A 20,976-nucleotide genomic window follows, 5' to 3' on the forward strand; every position below is an offset into this window, starting at 1 on the left:
TCATCTAGGGGGAATATGTACTGGTGTCCAGCTGGGGTAACTGGGGCATAGACAATGTAAATTACTCAAAAAACGTTACATACAAAGTTTAAGATAGGGCTAGGGCCAGAATTCTGGTACAGATTTAAGGCTGGAAAGGACCATTCTGATCATCCAACAGGCCTCCTGTATAGCACAGGCCAGAGACTTTCACCCAACGTCCTGACATCAAGCTGAATAACTTGCTAGTAGACCCATGTTATACGCAGTAGACCAAACTGCCTGTCATTGTATCAAATCTCTGCACTTAGGCCAACTGTCGAATTCAGCTACTAAATCCTCCCTGTGCTTGTAAGATGATTTGCGAGCTACATGTAATAAAGCATTAAAAGATAGCTTGAGTGGCTTAATGGTAATGTGGCCTAGTGAGTTAGGCATTGGCTGGGGAACCAGGAAATCCAAGTTCTAGTCTTGGTCTGACAATCTGTTAAAACTTTTGAGCGGTGTTCAGAGTTGTGAGGCAGGCTCTATGGTGCATGCCTGGCTTAAGTAGCTACATAGTGCATTTGGGTAGCCTGTCAGCTGTGCTTCGAAAGAGGCAGTGATCTGCAGGGGCCAAAATTAGTTTAGCTAGCACCACCCACCTCTTTAATTCAGTAATTTGGTGACACGGCCCATTAATTTAACCCTTTAAAAGATGTCTTCATTTACTTTCACAAAAAATAAGAAAATTGTATGTGCTTACATAGGTAGTGGAGGATTTGTTACCCAGACTAAACAATGGGATCAGTACCAAGACTCTGCAATTATATGGGGCCAAAATTTGGTCCCTTTCTCAGGTTTCGTGTCTTACTCCATATGAAATCCTGTTGATGTGAATGAATCTACTCTGGATTAAGGTGCTACTCAGTGTATGTAGGGCTTCAAGGTCTGGCCCATTATAGTTTTCTTTAGCTGTAAAGCTCAGGATTTTTCTCTGAGTGTTGGTCCCTCTATGGATTCCATACGTGGGTGCACCAGAGCTGAACCTGTTTGGAGTCTGCTGACGACCCGTGTGTATGTCGTGCGTTGGCCACGTAGTGTGCCCGAGGTCTTATGAGACCATGCACTTCGACACCCCCTCAGTTCCCTCTTACTGCCGCACGGCCAGAGTTGGAACACTCTTCCTCTTCATTTTTGATCTGTGTAGCACAAGTATTTCAGTAGTTTGGTTCTGTATATAGTTGTTTTATTCGTACTTATAGTTCGTACTCTTAGTATAGTTAGCCTTAGCCATCGCAGGACGTCCTACCCATTGCAAGGGACTATGCCCCGATAAGTCGGATTTCAGAACTGTGCGTCGTGCCCAAGATCCTTCTCAGTGAGCGACAAACACCAACACTGCCTTTATTGCCTTGGTGAGAGCCCCATGGTCACTTGCTGTTCCATTTGTTGGTCTTTTCCGTTGCGAACTGGTGAAGCCAGAGAACTCAGGTTATGTAAGCACCGCATGGAGGATGCAGCGTGTCTGCATACGCACTCGGAAGTGGCACCAAAGGACCCACCGGAGCGCCCGGCACCGCCATCGCCAGCCAAGGCGGCACCGACGGTGGTGCCAAGTAAAATCCATCCTGCTCATAAGAAACACAGCCATGGGCACAAGGGCGGATCCCTGAGAGGGACCGCCTCCAAGTATAGTGCTATCTTCCCGAGCTGTGACAGGCAGGACGAGACATTGCATGCAGATTGGGCAGCTCCACCACCAAAGAAATCCAAAGCGGCGCGCAAGTCTAAGCATTGTGACCCACGGGAGCACTTTGCTCCACCCACCCTGCTGGGCCCGTCTGGTCTTTCATGGCCAGTGCAGTGTATATTTGTGGTACCACACACACCTGGCTGGTTATACCCTGTTACCCCATCAGCAGAACTGCTTCTGCACCTGGTGGGCTCCCCGACGCAGCAGGGGTGGATCGGCACCGTACAGCTTTCATCAGAAGACAAGCTGCTACTTCTATACCAACCACTAAGTTCACAGCTTGGAACGTCATCATAGATCCCACCAGCATCACTGGCTCCATCTGTCCTGATGTCATCACGCTTCCCAGACCAGCCATCGGACTCAGACTGGTCCTCGGACCTGGGTCCAGCCTTCTCACCAGCACACTACCATAGCCCACAGTGCTTTCCATACGCACCAGCATACACGCCACTCGTAAAACATGGCTCCGATGTTCTCACCGACCACCGACACAACCAGACCCAGACAGCTGGCCCTACTGGCACCACTGGGACCCCTATCACGACCAGGGAGCACTGCAGCATCCATTCCACTGTCCTCCAGCTGAGTACATGGACCCTCCATCGGTCTGCCAGGAGCCATGGGGAGCTGTCAGGCCCCTAGTACCATCAGGACTAGCGGAGCCATCAGAACTGCAGATCCCAACCAGTGCATTGTTGTCACCGGATGAAGCACTCATCCCTCCCACCCTTTCTCTACCTGGTGACCGGGGCTAGTACCATGATCTCTTATGTCACATAGAATCAGAGAAGATTAGGGTTGGAAGGGACCTCAGGAGTTCATCTAGTCCAACCCCCTGCTCAAAGCAGGACGAACCCCAATTAAACCATCCCAGCCAGGGCTTTGTCAAGCCGGGTCTTGAAAACCTTTAAGGATGGAGATTCCACCACCTCCCTAGGTAACCCATCCCAGTGCTTCACCACCCTCGAGTGAAAAAGTTTTTCCTAATATCCAACCTAGACCTCCCCCACTGCAACTTGAGACCTTGTTCTGTCATCTGCCACCACTGAGAACAGCCTACCTCCATCTTCCTTGGAACTCCCCTTCAGGTAGTTGAAGGCTGCTATCAAATCTCCCCGCATAGCGGGGGGTCCTCAACCTTCTGGCAGAGGATGTACAAGATCCCCAGGATGAATTCCTGGACAGGCCCCTCACCCAAAGTGCTCCCCGTACACAAAGCGCTTCTCCAACCAGCCCAGGCGGTCTGGAACACCCCAGCATCATGCACTCTGACACCTAAGTGGGCAGAGAGGCGCCACAGGTACGGACTTCCCGTTTATCCACTGTCCACATAACTCTATTTTAGTGCAGGCAGAACTGCAATGAGCCAGATAGGAAGACTTTAGGACTACTCCTCTGGATCGAGCCGCCAAAAAGCTTGACTTAGTTGGCCAGATGGTCTGTTCTTCGGCAGGCCTCCAATTCCACATCACCAGCTACCAAGCCATTTTGGTGAAGTAAGATTTCAGGTTGTACTTTAAATTAGAGGAGTTTCAAGCCTCCCTGCCAGAGGCCAAATAAGCAGCGTTCAGATCCGTCATTGAGGAGGGTAAGCTGGTAGCCAAAGTATCCCTGCAAGCTGCTGTCAATGCAGCAGATATGGCATCACGCTTCCTGGTTTCTGGAGTCATTCTTCGCAGGGATTCTTGGCTCCAGACGTCAGGTTTCCTTAAGGACCTCCCCTTTGACGATCAAAAGCTCTTCAAGCCGAGACAAGACTGACGAGAGTCTACACGCTAAAGGACTCGCGTGCCAAGCTTCGGTCCTTGGGCCTGTACACTCCTGCATCTACCCACCAGCAACACCAGACCTCCTTCCGGCCCAGATACTCTGCTCGCCCCACCTACCAACCATACCCCGGTGCCAGCAAGAACAACCTCGTTGCTGCCAACATTCTCAGCGACCTAGACTTTCTACTGGCTCCACCTTTCCACAACACCCTTCCAAACAACCTTTTGACTCTTATCCCAAGAACTGAGAACCCTTCCCCACTTCCCCTTCGGTTCCCCAATCATCTTCAAGGGGCCGTCTTTCTCTCTTTGCACACAACTGGAGCAAGATTACCACTGATAGATGGGTATTAGACATTGTATGTCTAGGATACCTTATAGAGTACCTCCCCTTTCCCCCTTGTCATTCTCCCCAGGGCAGTGGTGCAGACCCATCACAAGACCTTCTCCAGAAAGAGCCTTGCACCCTCATCCAGAAAGGTGCCATAGAATGGGTCCCACCCCACTATCAGGGCCATGACTTTTACTCCCCCTATTTTTTAATACCAAAAAAGGAGAACTTCACCCTATTCTGTACCTTCAGGCACTGAACTGATTTATCCACCAATTCCGCTTCCCCAGATCATCCCCTCCCTACCCCTTGGGGCTTGGTTTGCAACTCTCAATACGAGGGATGCGTATTTCCACGTGGACATCCATCCTCCCCACTGCAAGTTCCTTCGCTTCACGGTGGGATGTTCCCATCACCAATTCCGTGTCCTCCCCTTTGGGGTTGCCACCTCCCCACACATGTTCACAAAGGTCTTTGCGGTTGTTGCGTCCTACATTCGTTGCCTGGACCACTCTGTGTTTCCATACGTAGACGCCTAGCTCCTGGTGGCATCATCTCACGAACACCTCTTCACTTCCATCCAGACATTATGAGATCTCCTCGCCAGTCTGGGCATCTGTATCAATGAGGAAAAATCGATCCTCTTACCTACCAGAGAGCTTACCTTTATAGGAACATACTTGGACTCTCTTGCAGGAAGGCCTTCCTCCCAAGAGACTAGTTTTCCACTCTCACCTAACTCATTGCAAGACCACGATGTTGTCCCTGCACATGCCTCAGTCAATGCCTCTCACTTGTGGGACATATGACAGGAAGCACCTCCATCACCCCTATGCCTGCCTTCACATGAGATGCCTTCAACAGTGGCTTCGCTCAATGTACGACCCATAAAAGGACCATCTCAACAAGCGGGCCCTCCTCCCACCCCCAGTGATCACTTCCCTCTCATGGTGGTGTGACCCTTCCAAGGTCATGGTGGGCACCCCCTTTAATCCTCCTCCGTCCCACACAACCCTCACCACAGATGCGTCACTCGTAGGCTGGGATGCCCATGTACAGGGCCACACAGCCCAGGGCCTCTTGTCCCCCAGAGAGGCGAGGATACACATCAACATCCTAGAATTACGAGTGGTCCAGCATGCCTGCCAAACGCTTCTTCCTCTTGTGCACTCCAGACGTCCAATTTCTCTCCGACAACATGACAGCAGACGTTTACATAAACAAACAAGACAGAGCCACATCTTCACCCCTCTGTCAGGAGGCAATTCGCTTGTAGAACTGATGCCTACAACACAACATCACACTTCAGGCTACCTACCTACCAGGGATAGAAAACAACCGGGCGGACACTCTTAGCCCTTCCTTTCATTGCAACCACGAATGGGAGCTTCTCAATCCCACTCTTCGTTCCATCTTCTAGCAATGGGGCACATCACATTGGGATCTGTTCGTGATAGCTACCAACCACAAGCTTCCCCTCTTCTGGTCCAGAAGTGCTCTCAGACGAAGCTCTCAGGGGGATGCCCTTCTTCTCCTCTGGACTTATGGTACACCTTCCCACCCATACTGCTCCTCCCCCAAGTACTCCACAAGGTGAGGCATGACCACCTCTTAGCCCCCTTCTGGCCGCACCAGTATTGGTTCACCAATCTTCTTCACTTTTCAACCTGCCCTCCAATCCATCTTCCCCCTCTCCCCCAACCTCCTCACACAACACCGGGGCCAAATCTGTCACCTGAACCCAGCCCTTCTTCATCTCACGGCCTGATATTTGGATGGGGCTCGCAGATAGACAACACCTGTGCGAGATGTCCTCACACATAACCGACGGCCAATCACCAGGGCATGCTGCTAAGCCAAAAGGAGACACTTCATGAAATGGACATCTAACCACCACCACTCCATAGACACAATGTCCACATCAACCATTCTTAACTATCTCCTTAACCTCCGCCTTTTGGGCCTTGCCCACTCCTGCATTCAAGTTCACCTGGGGGTGCTCAGCACCTTCCTACCGCCTATAGACAGCTTCTCGACCATCAGCCGCCCAACCACTGTCTAGTTCCTCTGCAGTCTCCTGAATACCTTCCCTTCGATCAGGAAACCTGCTCCCACTTGGGACCTTAATCTCGTTCTTACTGCCTTCACTAAACCCCCCTTTGAGCCCCTTGCCACTTGTTCCCTCCCTCACTTATCCATGAAGGTGATCCTTCTAGTATCCATCACCTCTGCCCGATGAGTCAGCAAACTGACAGCCCTGGGGCAGACCCACCCTTTACTGTGTTCCATTGGGACAAAATCTCCCTACGACTCCATCCCAAGTTTCACCCCAGGTGGCCTCACCATTCCACCTCAACCAGGTCATTCATCTCCCAACCTTCTACTCTAAACCGCACGCCTCCACCAGGGACGGTGCATTACATTTCCTCGACGTCCGTTGTGCGCTGGCCTTCTGTCTCCAGTGCACCTGCACTTTCCGAGCCTCGCCCATACTCTTCCTCATCATAGCTAACCACTGCGGAAGCCGTGCCATCTCTTCCCAACACCTCCCTACATGGATCTCCCGCTGCATCACAGGGTGTTACTCTCTTTCTCGAGTCTCACCATCGCCTGTCATCACTGCCCACGCCACAAGAGCACAAGCCACCACGTCAGCCCTCCTTGCGGACGTACGTCCCATGGCAGGACATTTGTAAAGCAGCAACGTTGTCCTCCATCCACATGTTCACTGCTCATTATGCCATAGCCCAGTCAGCAGCAACAGATGCAGCAGTCGGCTGCACAGTCGTAGGAATACTCACTTCTCCCGAGCCTTCGCTCCCTCCTCCAACCTGATGACTGCTAACTATGCTACCCCCACGTGAAATTCACATAGGGACCAACACCCAAAGAAGAAAGGGAAGTTACTTACTGTAACTGGTGGTTCTTCAAGAAGTGTGGTCCCTCTTCGACCCACACGGTCTCGCAAGACCTCGGGCACACAATGTGGCCGATGCACGAAGTACATGTGGGTCAGTGGAGACTACTCCAGACAGTTCTGGCTCCAGCGCATGGCATGCATAGAATCATAGAATATTAGAGTTGGAAGGGACCACAGGAGGTATCTAGTCCAACCCGCTGCTCAAAGCAGGACTAACCTCAGCTAAATCATTCCAGCCAAGGCTTTGTCAAGCCGCAGCTTAAAAACCTCTAAAGATGGAGATTCCACCACCTCCCTAGGTAACCCATTCTAGTGCTTCCCCGCCCTCCTAGGGAAAAACATTTTCCTAATATCCAACCTAGACCTCCCCCACTGCAACTTGAGACCATTGCTCCTTGCTCCATCTGCCACCACTGAGAACAGCCTAGCTCCATCCTCCCTGGAACCCCCTTTCAGGTAGTTGAAGGCTGCTATCAAATCCCCCCTCATTCTTCTCTTCTGCAGACTAAACAAGCCTAGTTCCCTCAGTCTCTCCTCATAAGTCTTGTGCTCCAGCCCCCTAATCATTTTTGTTCTCTCTGCTGGACTCTCTCCAACTTATCCACATCCTTTTTGTAGTGGGGGGCCCAAAACTGGACACAATACTCCAAATGCGGCCTCACCAGTGCCAAATAGAGGGGAATAATCACTTCCCGCGATCTGCTGGCAATGCTCCTACTAATACAGCCCAATATACTATTAGCCTTCTTGGCAACCAGGGCACACTGCTGACTCATATCCAGCTTCTTATTCACTGTAACCCCCAGGTCCTTTTCTGCAGAACTGCTGCCTAGCCCATCGGTCCCCAGTCTGTAGCTGTGCATGGGATTCTTCCGTCCTAAGTGGAGGACTCTGTACTTGTCCTTGTTGCATGCACACCCCACATATGGAATCCAGCTAGAGACCACACCTCTCGAAGACCCACCAGTTACAGTAAGTAACTTTTTATATGCCTGTTTTCCAGCTGGCCTGTCTACCAAGATTTGCAATGGCTTGCCTAAGCGATACTATGGGCTAGTGGGTAAGATGAGGGGCCCACCACCCGAAAGTTCAGGGTTGTTCCCAGCTGTACCACAAACCTCCTCTGTAGCTTTCTGCAAGTCACTAAAATGTTGGTTTTCTTTCTTATCCCAATTGATAAATGCCCATTCCTTTGAGACTCAGCTTTTAATGAGGCTAACGAAGATCTTAGGTATAGTGGGGGTTAATGGGTTTGAGGATATGGAGGTAGAAATTACCACGTCTGAGGTAGAAGCCAAACTTGAACTGTTTCATGGGACTAAATTGGGGGGCCATCCAAGGATGTTAAAGGAACTGGCACGTGAAATTGCTAGCCCATTAGCAAAGATTTTTAATGACTCTGTTAACTCGGGTTGTACCGTATGACTGGAGAATTGCTAACATAGTTCCTATTTTTAAGGAAGGGAAAAAAAGCTATCTGGATAGTTACAGGCCTGTTAGTTTGACCTCAGCAGTATGCAAGGTGTTGGAAAAATTTTTGAAAGAGAAAGTAGTTAAGGACCTCGAGGTTAACGGTAATTGGGACAAAATACAACATGGCTTTAGAAAAGGTAGATCGTGCCAGACCAACCTGATCTCTTTTTTGGGTAGTGCTGGCAGGATATGGAGGAAGAGGAGTCATTTTGCCACATTTTAGCATTTAATTTCACATTTGAAAAGTAGCAGATTAACAAAAATATTCTCTCACCACTTGTGTCCCCTGCACATCAGTTTCACTGACAGAGACTTTTACTTAGTATTCAAATAATAGTAATTTCTTAAACATGTTTCTTCTTCTTGCCATTGAAAATTGCCTCTGGCTTAGAACCGTAATGAGAATCTGCCTGTGTTTTAGATGTGATGGTACATGATGATTTTATTGGGCAGTGTGAAGGAGACAGAAATATTTGATACTTTGTAAATGTTTCAGAAAGGCCCTTCTTGCCTACATGATTTAGGAGCACAAGTCCCATTGACTTTCATTAGGATTTGTGCTCCTAAGGCTATATCTACTCTACCGACCTTACAGCAACACAGCTGGACCACTGCCACTGCGCCATTATAAGGTCTCCCATGTTGCTGCTCTATGCTGATGGGAGACAGGTCTCCTGTTGGCATAATTAAACCACCCTCAACAAGCGGCAGTAGCCTCTCCTGCCGACATAGCGCTGTCCACACCAGCGCTTTTGTCAGTGGAACTTTTGGTGGTCAGGGGGGTGTTTTTTCACACCCCTGCCTGACAAAAGTTTTACCGACAAAAATGCTAGTGTAGACATAGTGTAAGTCATTTAGGCACTACTGAAAACCTCATCCAGAAACTACTATTGTACGTTTTAGATTGTAAGCTCTTCAGGGCAGGAACTTTCATCCTGTGGGTCTGTATAAGGTGCAGCACAAAGGGGCCCCAATCTCAGTAATTAATAACACTTATCCATTTTTTTCAGAAATATTTTGCATGTCAAAGACGTAACTCCTCTTGCTTTCACATGCTGAGGGTTTTCTTTTAAGACTAGGTCAAAATGGATCTGATAATGGGACTTGGGTTGCAACCTAAATAAAATAATACACAATTGCAGTCTTCTAGCTCCAAAACACACAGGCCTCCACCACTTGAGCTATAACCTTTTTCTTTAGCTGTAACCTATAGAAACATCCTTATATTCAGCCTAAACTGTAACCAGCCAATAAAGAGCAAGAGGCTTCTAAAGAAGTCTTCAGTGCCCAATCCTGCAAACACATCACTGGCATTGGCAAAAAAGCCTCAGCTAATACCAACAAAAGCTGAAAATTATCCACAACAAAGAGCATTAATAACTTTGGTTAATTACAACATATTTAATCAAATGTAGCTGCTGAACAGCTTCGCAATGTGATTTAACTATACAGACAACTTGAAGGGCCAAAAAACAGCCTGTTTCTGAGAGGCACAGAAGCATTAGACCAGTCATTATTTAAAACAATGGAATAGTCTGTGTGACTCATGCTTTTCAACCCTTGCAGAAACATTTTCCTTTTGCCTTCAGAGCAAATGTGGCAATTTTCCGGCCAAATCAGATTTCCAGACAAAAAGATCCCAAGTCAACCAACGGCACAACAAAAAATGACAAGCGCCTGGTAGGAAAGCGGACGGGAGGTGTAGGGGGGGAAAAGCCTCTATGAAGCACCTACTGCTTGTGGGGGCTGTGTCTTTTGTCCAGGGTGAGCAGACCTGCTATTGTGTGTTTAGCACAGTTTTTCCTACATTGGAATAGACGACGTCACTGCACCCGAGAGCTCAGCAAAGGTAAGTGTCGCCTGACAACAGAGGTTTTAAAAATACACCCTGTGCTTTGTAATGTGGGGTCCTTTTTTATTTGCCGTGGGCTGTTGTGGTGGGGCGGGTGGGGTGTGTGTGTTGTATTTTGTAGTGGGGCGGGTGTGTTGTACTTTCAGGCTTCTGGCTGCAAGCCCCAGGCCTGGCAGCTGCCTCTGGGCGGGATGAGAGGCGCCTTGCACGGAATCACCGGACTCCAGGCGCTGGGGATTGAGACCGTCACCAGGCCCCAGAGACCCGCCCCTGGTTGCAGTGCGTGGGGGAGGGGCAAGCCGTAGCGCTGGGGCCCGGGGCCCGTAGCGAGGGGCGGGCCTGGCTCAGCCGGGCCCACAGCACCTCTGGGGGCCGGGTACGGGTGGCCGCGCCCTCTGCGCTGCGCTGGCGAAGTAGAGGCTGCTCCAGGGCTGGTGGGAGGGGCTCAGGCCCCACAAGGAGCCGCAGCCTCTGCCCATCTCAGCCCCCATCATCCCCCGGGGCAGGCGCTGCCCCTTTAAGAGGGGGGGCGGGCTCCAATTGTGGAGACAAAGCCGGGCGCGCGGCCTCTTCGTGGTGCCCGGATGGATTTGGGGGGACGCGGCCCCATTGGCCGGCGCGAGAAGGAGGCGGGGCAAGTAACGGGGCCACAAAATGGAGTCGCGCTCCCCTCCGCTTACATAACGTGACCTTTCACCCTCCGCGCTACGCAGCCTAAATTGTCCTCTAGGCGGGCGGGGCTAGCCGGTTAGACAGACGTGCCACATGGCCACTAGAATGTGCGTGACGCAGACCGCGACCAATCGGGCTGTGCCGTAGGCGGGAAGGGCGGGCCCGGTGGTAAGAGCAGGTTAGGGTGCGCACGCAGCGCCTCTGCCGGCGGCTCGTTCGGGAGGGGGGAGGGGAATCTCCCGCCATTTTTCAATCCTCCCGCCCGGGTCCCACCGCCGCCGGGGTCGCTGTGGGGAGCCGCCGGGCCCGGCAGGGACCACTCCGCTTCCCGTCATGGCGCCGCTGCTGGGCCGCAAGCCCTTCCCGCTGGCCAAGCCGCCGCCGCCGGGGGAGGCGGGCGAGAGGTTCATCGTCCCTCACACGCAGGAGGCCTTCCGCACCCGCGAGTATCCGCCCGGCCCGTGGGAGGGGGGCTGGGGCGGGGGGAGACGGCTCCGCGGGGGCAGGGGCCGTGCCGGCTCCGTACGGCCGCCGGCCCCTGGCCCTGGCCCGGCTGCTGGGTGGGGTGTGAGCGGGTGTGGGGCTGCTGTCGCTGCCCCGCGGCTGTGAGGGGCGGCCCGGCCCGGCCCGGTCCGGGGAGCGGCCGCTCAAGCGGCGCAGGCGGGTCGAAAGTGCCCTGACCCCGGCCGCTGCCCCGCCTGGCTCTGAGCCCCTCTGGCGGGAGGGCAGCGCCAGCTCCGGCCGGCCTGTGCCGTCGGGAGCTCCCGGCCGGGCAGCGCCGGGGCCCGCTAGCTCGCTGGGCCGTTGACAGCGCGCCGAGCTCGGCGCTGTCACTCCCCTGGGAGCCCGGCCGTCCCGCCCCGCGACACATCAGCAGCTGGCCGGGGGCTCGGGAGCTGGGCTCCTACCGGGACCTCCCGGCCGGAACCGGCTGCGGGGCAGGTTAATGCTGCCCGGCCTGCCCCTCTGCTCCGGCCGCCTGGGCTGTGTCAATCTGCGACTCCCTCTTCACTCCAGCCGCGCACCGAAAGTGAACTAGTCCGTTTCCGTGTTGTTTACAGTCTGTTTCTGTAACCCGGCGCTGCCTTGTTTGTGTTGCAGATGCTTTGCATGAGCGTTAACTCCTAACACACACCTCTGCTGAGACATCCCAAACCTTTCCGTCGGGTTGTCACTTCTTCAGAGTCCTACAAAAGCTGCTTTCGAAGCTCTCCATGGTTCATGGATTATTGAATGGTTTGTTTTACTGTGCCAAAAATAGGGCTTCAAGCTCCAAAAATTCCTCAGATAACTAAATACTGAAGTCCATGTGGTTAGCCTGGTAGTAAATGCAGATAGTTTGAAAAAAGTTGTGCGTGTCTTAGGATATTCTTGTAAAATTTGGTTTGCATTTTATGACGCGCAGGGGAAGAACCCAGGTGTAAGGGTCAATTTGACAAAGGGTAAGATTTTAAAAATCTTTAACATGCTTGCTGCTTGAACATTTGAAATGGTAAATGTTTTAAGAAAACTAGTGTTGGCAAAGCTCAGGCCCTAGGATGTTGCATGTTACATTTGTTTTATGTGAATAGCTGTGGTGGTGATAGTCTACATTGTAGGAACTTGTGGCTACAACTCTTCATGAGGACAGATAATGGCTAGATTTAATTTATTTTAATCCTTCTTGACTATTGGCTCTCCCCTGCGTATAAGGGCAAGTCTACACTTAAAATGTTGCATTGGCACAGCTGTACTGCTAAGTGAAGATGCTCCTATGCCAATGGGAGAGCTTCTCCCATCAGCATAGTTAATCCACCTCTGTGAGAGGCAGTAGCTATGTTGATGGGAGAAGCTCTCCCACTGACCTAGCACTGTCTGCACCAGGGGTTAGGTCAGTATAACTAGGTTGCTTAGGGAGGTGGATTTTTCACACCCTGAACAATGCAGTTATACTGATATAAGTCTGTAGTGTAGATCTGGCCTAAGTGTTTGTTTGTAGAATAAGGACCGGAGTAGAAGGTTGATCCCTGCTTGGTAAGTTTATACCCTAATTTAAGATACGGCAAAATTGTAGGTATACAAAGAGAATGAGGCAGAGAATGAGAACACATAAGTCAGGTCTGTAAACAGGTATAAGGGTTTGAGTGTCTTAGTATAAATATTAATGAGAGAGATATCGGAAGCCCCAACTGGCTGGCTATGTAGTAGTTATCAGTAGCCCTCAGTTTACTCTAGTCTTGGAGCAGAAGTGGGTCTTGGTGAGGGTTTTGAAGGCCAGATTTATTTAGCAAGTGTATTTATTGCGTAAGTGGTGTGGAAAGCACAGCTCTTGTGGGGGAAATTGAGAAACAGGCAACAGAAGTTGCTTGTCTGCAGTGGATTCTTTTCTATCTCTTTATACAATTTGAAAGCCTCTGGGAACCTCTTGTATGAAAGGTAGTGTATAAATTCATGGTGGTATAGCGTAATAATAGGTGTTCATCACTTTTTGGAGGAAGGAAAAGGGGAAAGTGGGTGGTAGGCAAATCAAATGACCATCATGGGAGATGAACCTGTAGTTCTGCTCTACTTCTGTGGAGAGGACTTACTTATGTATACAGGTGTGTGGGTGTTGTTTTTGTTTTTTGTTTTTGTTTAAATGGGCTGTAGCTCTGCAGAGTACTGCTATGGAGACTGATCTCTGTACAACAGGTGGGATGGAAACTAGGGGGAGAACTTAGATTGTGGAGGAAGTGTATAATGTGCTTGAGAGAGCTTGGCAGCATGTGAGACAAAGGGGCTGCGGAATTTATAAAGACGCTTGCATTAGAAAGTGTTCTATTACTTCATTATGAAGTGCAGCCAGGTAAAGCCCATAGGAAGGATTATGTACCCTTTGAGATGGAAATGTAAGTCTGAGATTCAGACAGATATTGCTAATACATTCAAAACAATGAAATGGTGTTGACGTGCCTTAATTCAAAGTGAGTATTAATTTTAAATCATTTAAGTCTGAATAAACCTACAGTTCATGTGACTGACATCTTTAGATGTTGTGGGATATGATGTATTGAAAAAAGCTCAGAAAAGCAACAAGAATGGGGCTTGAAGGCTTCAATGGAGATTAAAATTTCAGTATGTAGCAGGGTGGACTGACTTCAATCACTGTCTTAATCATGTTTTAAATCAGTAAGCAGTAAACCTTGATTTAAACTATTGATTTTAATTGTCTTGCATTTGTACTTATTTATTTTCGTAAGAAAAAGTTGCTTTTTATTAATTGGTAACCATTAAAACATGTTGATTTGCAACTAAATATATCCTTTACACTAAATTTGGTCTTTCTTTTTTGCAAAGAGGGATATACTATATCTATAGACATTTATTTAAGCAGTTCTATAACTTAACTTACATGTATTCAGATTCTTAATTTTTACCTTTATATTAGAAAAGGGTGAATATTGTGTTTCTTATGTACTAGCTTAATTTTTTACGTGTTTGGTATCAAACTCTATTTGGTTAAGAATTCCAAAGCAATTAAAAATGCAGAAAAACAAAAACATCCCCAGCATTTTAAAGGCTTTTTACATTTTTTAAAATAAATCTACCTTAAATGTGCTGGATATATAAGAAAAAAGTTTCTCAAAACATGTTTTGTATTTAAAACTAACTGACTTATTAAGCGAAGGAAGTAATATCTGCAGTTAGTGAATTAAACTTACAGTTTCTTATGCCCTTCAGGATTTTAGAACTAGTAGATCTCACTCTCCCACCTAGTTTTCATTCATGGATTGAAAGTGGAAACCAAGCTTTCCTGCATTTTCAGTTGCCCATTGTTTTTTAATGTTGATTAAACTAATAGTTTAATTGAACTGGTTGGCTAAACTGCAGTGAAAAAGATCTTCTCTCTGCACCTGCGGAACCAGCTACTGCTGTCAAAAGCTGGTTTAGCACTTTAACCAAACTCTGGTTCCAGGTCCTTGGCCACTGTCTACCACCAGTTCAGTGGTTTGACTTCCTTTAAGTTATTGTAAATAAACATATACTACTTATTTTTATTTCATTTAAATTATTTTAATAGAGTACATTTATGCCTTAACGTTGGTTGTCATAATTTCAAATTTAGTTTTCAATAGGTTTAATTTTAAAAATAAGCCTGTATTAAATTTAAATCAAAAACTGATTTCAGTTAAATGATTTTATTTAAAAAACATCTTATTTGTACCCACATTTATGTATGTGTTGGTTGATTAGTTGGTAAGGGGATGTGAGGTGTACGTCTGCAAATGTTTGAAGGGTGTGATTGGCAAGGAAAAAAAGGAATTATTTAGTGTCATAGCATAGAGAGCATAACTAGGAGTAATGGAATGAAAATGAGGGAAAACTTGGCCAAGTAGTAGGAAAGATAGTGTTAGTGAGATGTTATCATATAGAATATTTCCCCTTGAGAAAAGTAGTGGAAGGCCTAATTCTTGGCACATTTATGAGGTCAAAATACTAGTAAGTTAAGGCTTCTGTTATTCTTCGTGTTTATTAATTTGGGGTTTATTTTTAGAAAACTGAGTTTTATGCAGATTCTCAAAAATCAGGGTATTTTGGGGTTTTTCTTTGTATATGTTGTAATGAGTAATGTATATTTGCTCATTATATACTGTAATGAGTAATCTCTTTGAGGTGCTCCCTAGTGCGCTTTAACATCATGTTTTTTGAAGCAATATGATGTTAAAGCACACTAGGGAATGTTTAGTGCACACCAGAAGGGTGTGTACACACAAATTAATGTGCAACAAAGTAGTGCCCTTTAGAAGTCACATACTTGTAGTGCATGTTACTGCTCTGTGTAGATAAGCCCTTAGATATAAGTAACCATTTCTTGTGGTTTTTTCCCAGTGTTTATTGGATAAACACAGATTTCATTTTTTTGTATGGAAGACGTTTATCGGTTAAATCTAAAACCAGAAGCTGTATAGTAAGCATACAATATGGAACTACTGGAAGAGACTCTGGCACAATGGATGTCTTCCATATCTATCTAAGCCAGAGGTCCCCAAACTGTGGAGGAAATTTTGAGGGGGGAGGGAGGGGGATATGCAGAAGTGCCACCTAGCCCTGCTTTGCCCCCATCTCCAATCCAGCACCGCTTCCTGGCTGTGGCTCCAGGCCCCGCACCCTGGCTCCTGGCCTGTCCTGGTCTCAACCGCAGCTTGGGCCCAGGCTTCCAGCCCCCCACCATGGTTTTGCCCCCACTTCTGGTCCTGGCTCCTGGGGTGGTGCAGATCAGGTAAGGGGGGGTGCGTCACCCCAAAAGTTTGAGGACCACTGATCTAGGCATATTACTTGCATGTATGATGTAGGCAAGGCAAAGATGGGAGCAAAAGAAATGCAAATGAGCCTGTTGGTTATAAGGAAGTAACTAGGAGGTTGTACTCCAGAAATGAAGGTGGTTTTGGTCATTTTTATGTGCTGCCTGTAGCACTAATGGATGGTATTCCTGGTTCGGAATAGGAATATGTGAGAAAGGAGAGGGGAGTGGCAGGGTGAAGAGTCTTCTTCCTAAAGCTGCTTTCGACACAATCAGATTTCAAGACATTTGGGCTTTCTCTTCCCTAGGAAAAAAGGTGTTCGGTAAGAACACACCTTTATCCCTAGTGAAAACCTAACCTTTGAAATTTTCTTGTGTATGGTGTAGGTTCTTAATCTGAACCCATCAACATGATGGAAAGTGAAATTCTTTGGATTTTGTCTAAGGGTTAACTGTAGGTCAGACTTACTAAAATATCAAAATTAAGGCTTTCTTCAGGAAAGTATGAAAGATGGCAAACAGTGGTGAGCTCCGCTTCCATATGGGCAGGGACACAGGAAGTATCTAAAGAGCAGAGTGGGTGGAGGGATGAGCTGGTCAGTGGAACTTGAATGCTTATTTGGGTTTAGTGCTTATTTGCAGCTGTGCATGGCTGCCCTCCACTACCAAATCCCTTTAAAGCCTTTCTAGAGGAAAAAGCCTGCAGAGTCCACTGCATGCTAGATGAAACCTTAGGCTTCTGGTCAGTTACTTGGGATGAGCCTTGTTAATTGCCTCTCTCTGGAGAGGGAGGTGATATGACTCACTGGGCAAAGTCAGAAATACTCTTCTACCCAGGTAGGCTAATGGGTCTACCCAGCAATCAGGTAATATTTACTTTACATCTCACTTGGCTTTGTGGAGGATACACAGGGGAAAGGGATCAGTCTGCAGTACTTTTTTTTTTTTTTTTTAAAATTCAGGAGTCTGATATCCTGTCAAAAAGACAAACTTTGCCTTCTATGTGGCCCAAGAGTCTCTTTTCCAGTGTGTTGGGTTGCTAGCTTGTGACTTATTTAGAGATGTATTTCATTTACCGTGATTGTGCTTTGAAAGACTGCAACTGGGATGCAATGTGCAAAACACAGTTTGAGACTCTACTTAATTGAGCTGGGAAATGAGGGCAGGAATGCTGAAATCAAAAGTCCAGAAGCAGTGTTATTTGTTCAATAGTGTTGCTTTCCCCAGGAATAAAAGCTTGCTGCTCTCACTTATTTGTCTCCTTCTGTTTAGTAAGTGTTCTAAGGCAAAATGAGCTGGATTTGAAAAAGTTCAATATCTTCTACTTAAGGGAGAGGTTTCACAAAAGGGAAATACTTTGCTGATGGGCAAAGTACAAGCTTTCAGACTTTTGCATGTGGGTGTCCAGAAAGTTAAAATATGGTCGGAAAATACTATAATTGGCAGCACCAAAACAATATTGCATCACACTGAAGTGACTCTTACTCATAGGAACTTTGACGGCCTTGTGGCAAATTTATTTTTAAAGCCAAGACATAAAGTATGTTTGGAATTTGTTTTTAACACAAATTAGTTTTCCAGTTTTTAACACCTGAGTGCTCTTTAGTGTTTTAACTGAGTGTAATATTGTTCATTGCACAAAGTGGTGTACCTCTGTTAAATTGAACTTCCATGTTTTCCGTAGCTGTTTTTGCAAGTCTTATCAGTAGCTGATGTCCTGGAATTTTTTTTATTGCATCATCAAAGCCCATGGAAATTGCAGCCCGTTACCAACTTGGTGGTGTTGGGAAGAAACTATCTGGTTCACAGTCCTGAGTTTGACCTGTCAGGTGGCTTGAAATTAGGGATACTGGATCTCTTTCCAATATGAGTGGAAAGAACTAAATAGAACTTGCATACCTGAATGGTTTAACGTATAGTAATCTCTGCAGAAGCATCATCTTACTTTTCTGGGTTCAGCCATTGAATCACAAAATATTATCTAGTCTGTAGGCTTCCCGAGCACTGTCTTTTAGGAGCTGGGAGGCACAAAAGGCAGGGTAATCTTTGTGAACGTGAAGCTGGAATATTAGTTAAAGAATGTGGCCAGAGGTCAGCATTGATGGCCTCTGACCAGCTGTAGATGGAGCTGAGTTGCATTTGGGCGACAGAGCTGGGCGAGTAGGGAGGCACCCTCTGGATTGTAGACTGGTGAGATGTTATACATGCTGGCTTTAAAATTGCACTAATTTAAAAGCATAGACTTCTTATACACTGGGATTATGCTTCTTTGTTCACGAATGCAAGGAAAAAATGTGTACAGAAAACCTGGAGGTGTAGGAAATAGTGTTAGAAATTTCTTAGTCCAAGCTAAGGCATTTACTTGCACTCTTTCAGACTGCCCACAAAAGGAGCTGAGTCTGTCTTTAGGGCAAGAGAGAACAAAGGCCCAGCATGTTGTATGACAGCGAAGCAGACCCGTAACTCTCTTCCCTAGCCACCGATGCAATACACAGTCTACCAATTTTGCAAACATTTTATCATTTTTAGACCTCAAAGATGTGTGTTCTGTTACCAGTTGTTAAATATTATGTTCAACATTTAACAAATAAGGGCCCCCTCCTTCACTCTTTCCTCTGGCAATTATATGTGCTATGGTAACTATGAACACTCTGTTCGGATATTGTCTGTATTTAGTGGGTGTGGGGGAGTGTTTGTGGTCGGTGATGACTCCCAAAAGACGTTTGGGACAACTGCTGCTTGCATGGTTGGGATTCTATATATACTGAGAGCTGGGATTGTCAGTGCCTATCAAGAGAACTGGATTTAAGCACCATTCTTGCAAGAAAGTTGTAAGTAGGGCTTTCGTGCAGTGGCTGCAGTTTCTCAGTTTATTGCTGAAATGGTTTCGTAGTGGCTGTAAATACAAGTAGGAACCTTAGTTTGTCATTTGGCTCTCTCTGTGAGAGCTGGTTAAAGTAACACTTTAGCCAACCTGTGTCCTTGATGCACTTATCAAGAAAATAACTTCTATCAGGGTTCCCTGCACTAAGTAATCTATGAAGAATGTCTCCTATAAGTGATGGCAAAGATCAATTTCTGGAACTTGAAAGTTAGCGAGTCCATCTGACATCCTAAACAGGTGTTTAAAATGAAAAACGGCACAATGAACACTTCTGTACACACAATACTGGGGCAAAGATTCAGAATTCCAGAAGCTTTTTACAGTTTTATCATTAAGACACATTTTGGGTTGAAGGGATGTTACGCTTTGGATAGTGGCAATCTTCTCTAATGATGACCAATTCCCAGTTCCGTCTCTTGCATGGCATTGGTTGCTGTGGATACAAACAATAGTTACTTGCCACGTGCATTGTGTAATTTGTGGCTGTTTCCTCTAGCTGGAACAGAGTGGAGAGTGACCCACAAAGACTGGGATTAGTTGCATGTCTTTCCTTCTTAACCAGACTCTGTGGAAAAGTGTAATGGTCATCTGAGTAGCCCAAGATTTAGTTTAACTGAAAGACACTAACTGTAGGTAGCATAAAATCCTAGAAGCAATTTCATGCGCTAAATAGCACTGCTTTCCAAGGGAGTGTAAGAAAGAAGGAAAGATTGTAAACTACTCAGCCAAACTGGGTGTAGGCCTCTGTGTCACTACAGTGATACATAGTTGTTGTAAGTGTGCTTTATATTTCATGTTTGTTGTTTTGTTGTAACTGTTTCCAAAGTAAAGATACTCTTCCTTGCCTTTCCTCTACTTTTTGCCATCTTAATTCCCAGTTTTTAATGACTAAAAAACCTGCAACTTGAGGCTGGTGTTGTGATATATGAATAAGCTAATATTAAGTTCAGCTGAATGGAATGGAACCAGTTCTACTAACCTAACAATTTGGTTGTTTTGGGGATCCAAGGGGGCCTGCCATGCAGTAATTTTAATCTCTAATAAACTGTCTTTAATTCTGGAGTTTGAGTACAGGATGGAGTAAGAACCTCTGTATCAATTGCTATTTAAACACATTGCTGAGCATTAGTGCAGGAGCTCTTTATGCTATTTTTCAAACACAAGCTCTCCGATTTAACTTTAAAATTTAGAATGGTGTGTACATATGGAAGCTGCAGTCTGTAAAGCCAAATCTTGGCACAGTATTGTCTCTAGCAAACCCTACTGTCAAATGGGAAGGGCTATATTGTACTTTGGTTTTGTTGTCTGCTCTCTGAATCCTGTTTTCCTGAGCTGATGCTCCTACAGAGAGTATGAGGCACGGCTAGAGAGATACAACGAACGAATATGGACGTGCAAAAGCACAGGAAGCAGCCAACTGACGCACAAAGAAGCTTGGGAGGAGGAGCAGGAAGTTGCTGAGCTGTAAGTAACAGTGCAAAAGTTGGTATGCATCTATCTTTTTAGAATTTGGGGACAGGAGAACTGATGTTAGAATATGTGGCTGCTAGCTATACAGCCAGGGTTTTTTTTAAGATTATGACTAGTTCCTTAGGACTTCGTAGCTGAAAGAAATTTGGCTCCAAATTTGACACACTCACTAATGCAGCTTAATCTGTAATGATACTTTATATAGGACTCTTCTTCTTGGTGTTCTTTTAACAAAATAATCTGGAATACAACATTTGACATATCTCAAAGCTACCTACATAAAGGGAAATTTTCTCCTGTTCCACTAATAGTTAAAGGAGAGAGAAAACAAATGCACCTAGGTAGTTTGACATTTATTGGGTTCCACATAATGATGGTATGCATATCAGCTAGCTATTCAGCAGTAGTTCCCTTTCCTTCCCCCCTCCGATCTGTGCAGGCATCAACCAGTGAAACTGGTGCCATTAAATTCAGTAATATTTTGGAATAAGGTATTGATGATCTGCTCCACTTGAAAAAAATGGCAAAATTGCAAGGGGAGTTCTGCCAATCTATCTCTGTTTTCCCCAAAAGGTTGGCCCAACACCTTTTGTCAGTCACATAGAGTGGGCAGAAATTTGGTTTGTAT

At 46.7% G+C, this 20,976-nt stretch overlaps 1 protein-coding gene across 2 annotated transcripts in view; it reads left to right on the forward strand.

Moving 5' to 3' along the window:
• Positions 1-10,766: 10,766 nt before the first annotated feature.
• BAZ1B (bromodomain adjacent to zinc finger domain 1B) overlaps positions 10,767-20,976 on the forward strand; it is an 82,410-nt gene continuing 72,200 nt past the window's right edge. Inside the window, exons 1-2 of one of the 2 annotated variants that reach the window (XM_067537751.1) lie at positions 10,767-11,180; positions 20,226-20,342. In XM_067537751.1, coding sequence (XP_067393852.1) covers positions 11,068-11,180; positions 20,226-20,342 — 230 coding nt within the window. In that variant the 5' untranslated portion in view covers positions 10,767-11,067. The remainder of the gene's footprint in view (positions 11,181-20,225; positions 20,343-20,976) is intronic. The other variant, XM_067537750.1, reaches the window with a different exon arrangement.

Source organism: Emydura macquarii, unplaced genomic scaffold (genome assembly GCF_026122565.2).
Source record: "Emydura macquarii macquarii isolate MOO-44397 ecotype Brisbane River unplaced genomic scaffold, CSIRO-AGI_Emac_v2 contig_450, whole genome shotgun sequence".
Taxonomy (NCBI): Eukaryota; Metazoa; Chordata; order Testudines; family Chelidae; genus Emydura; species Emydura macquarii.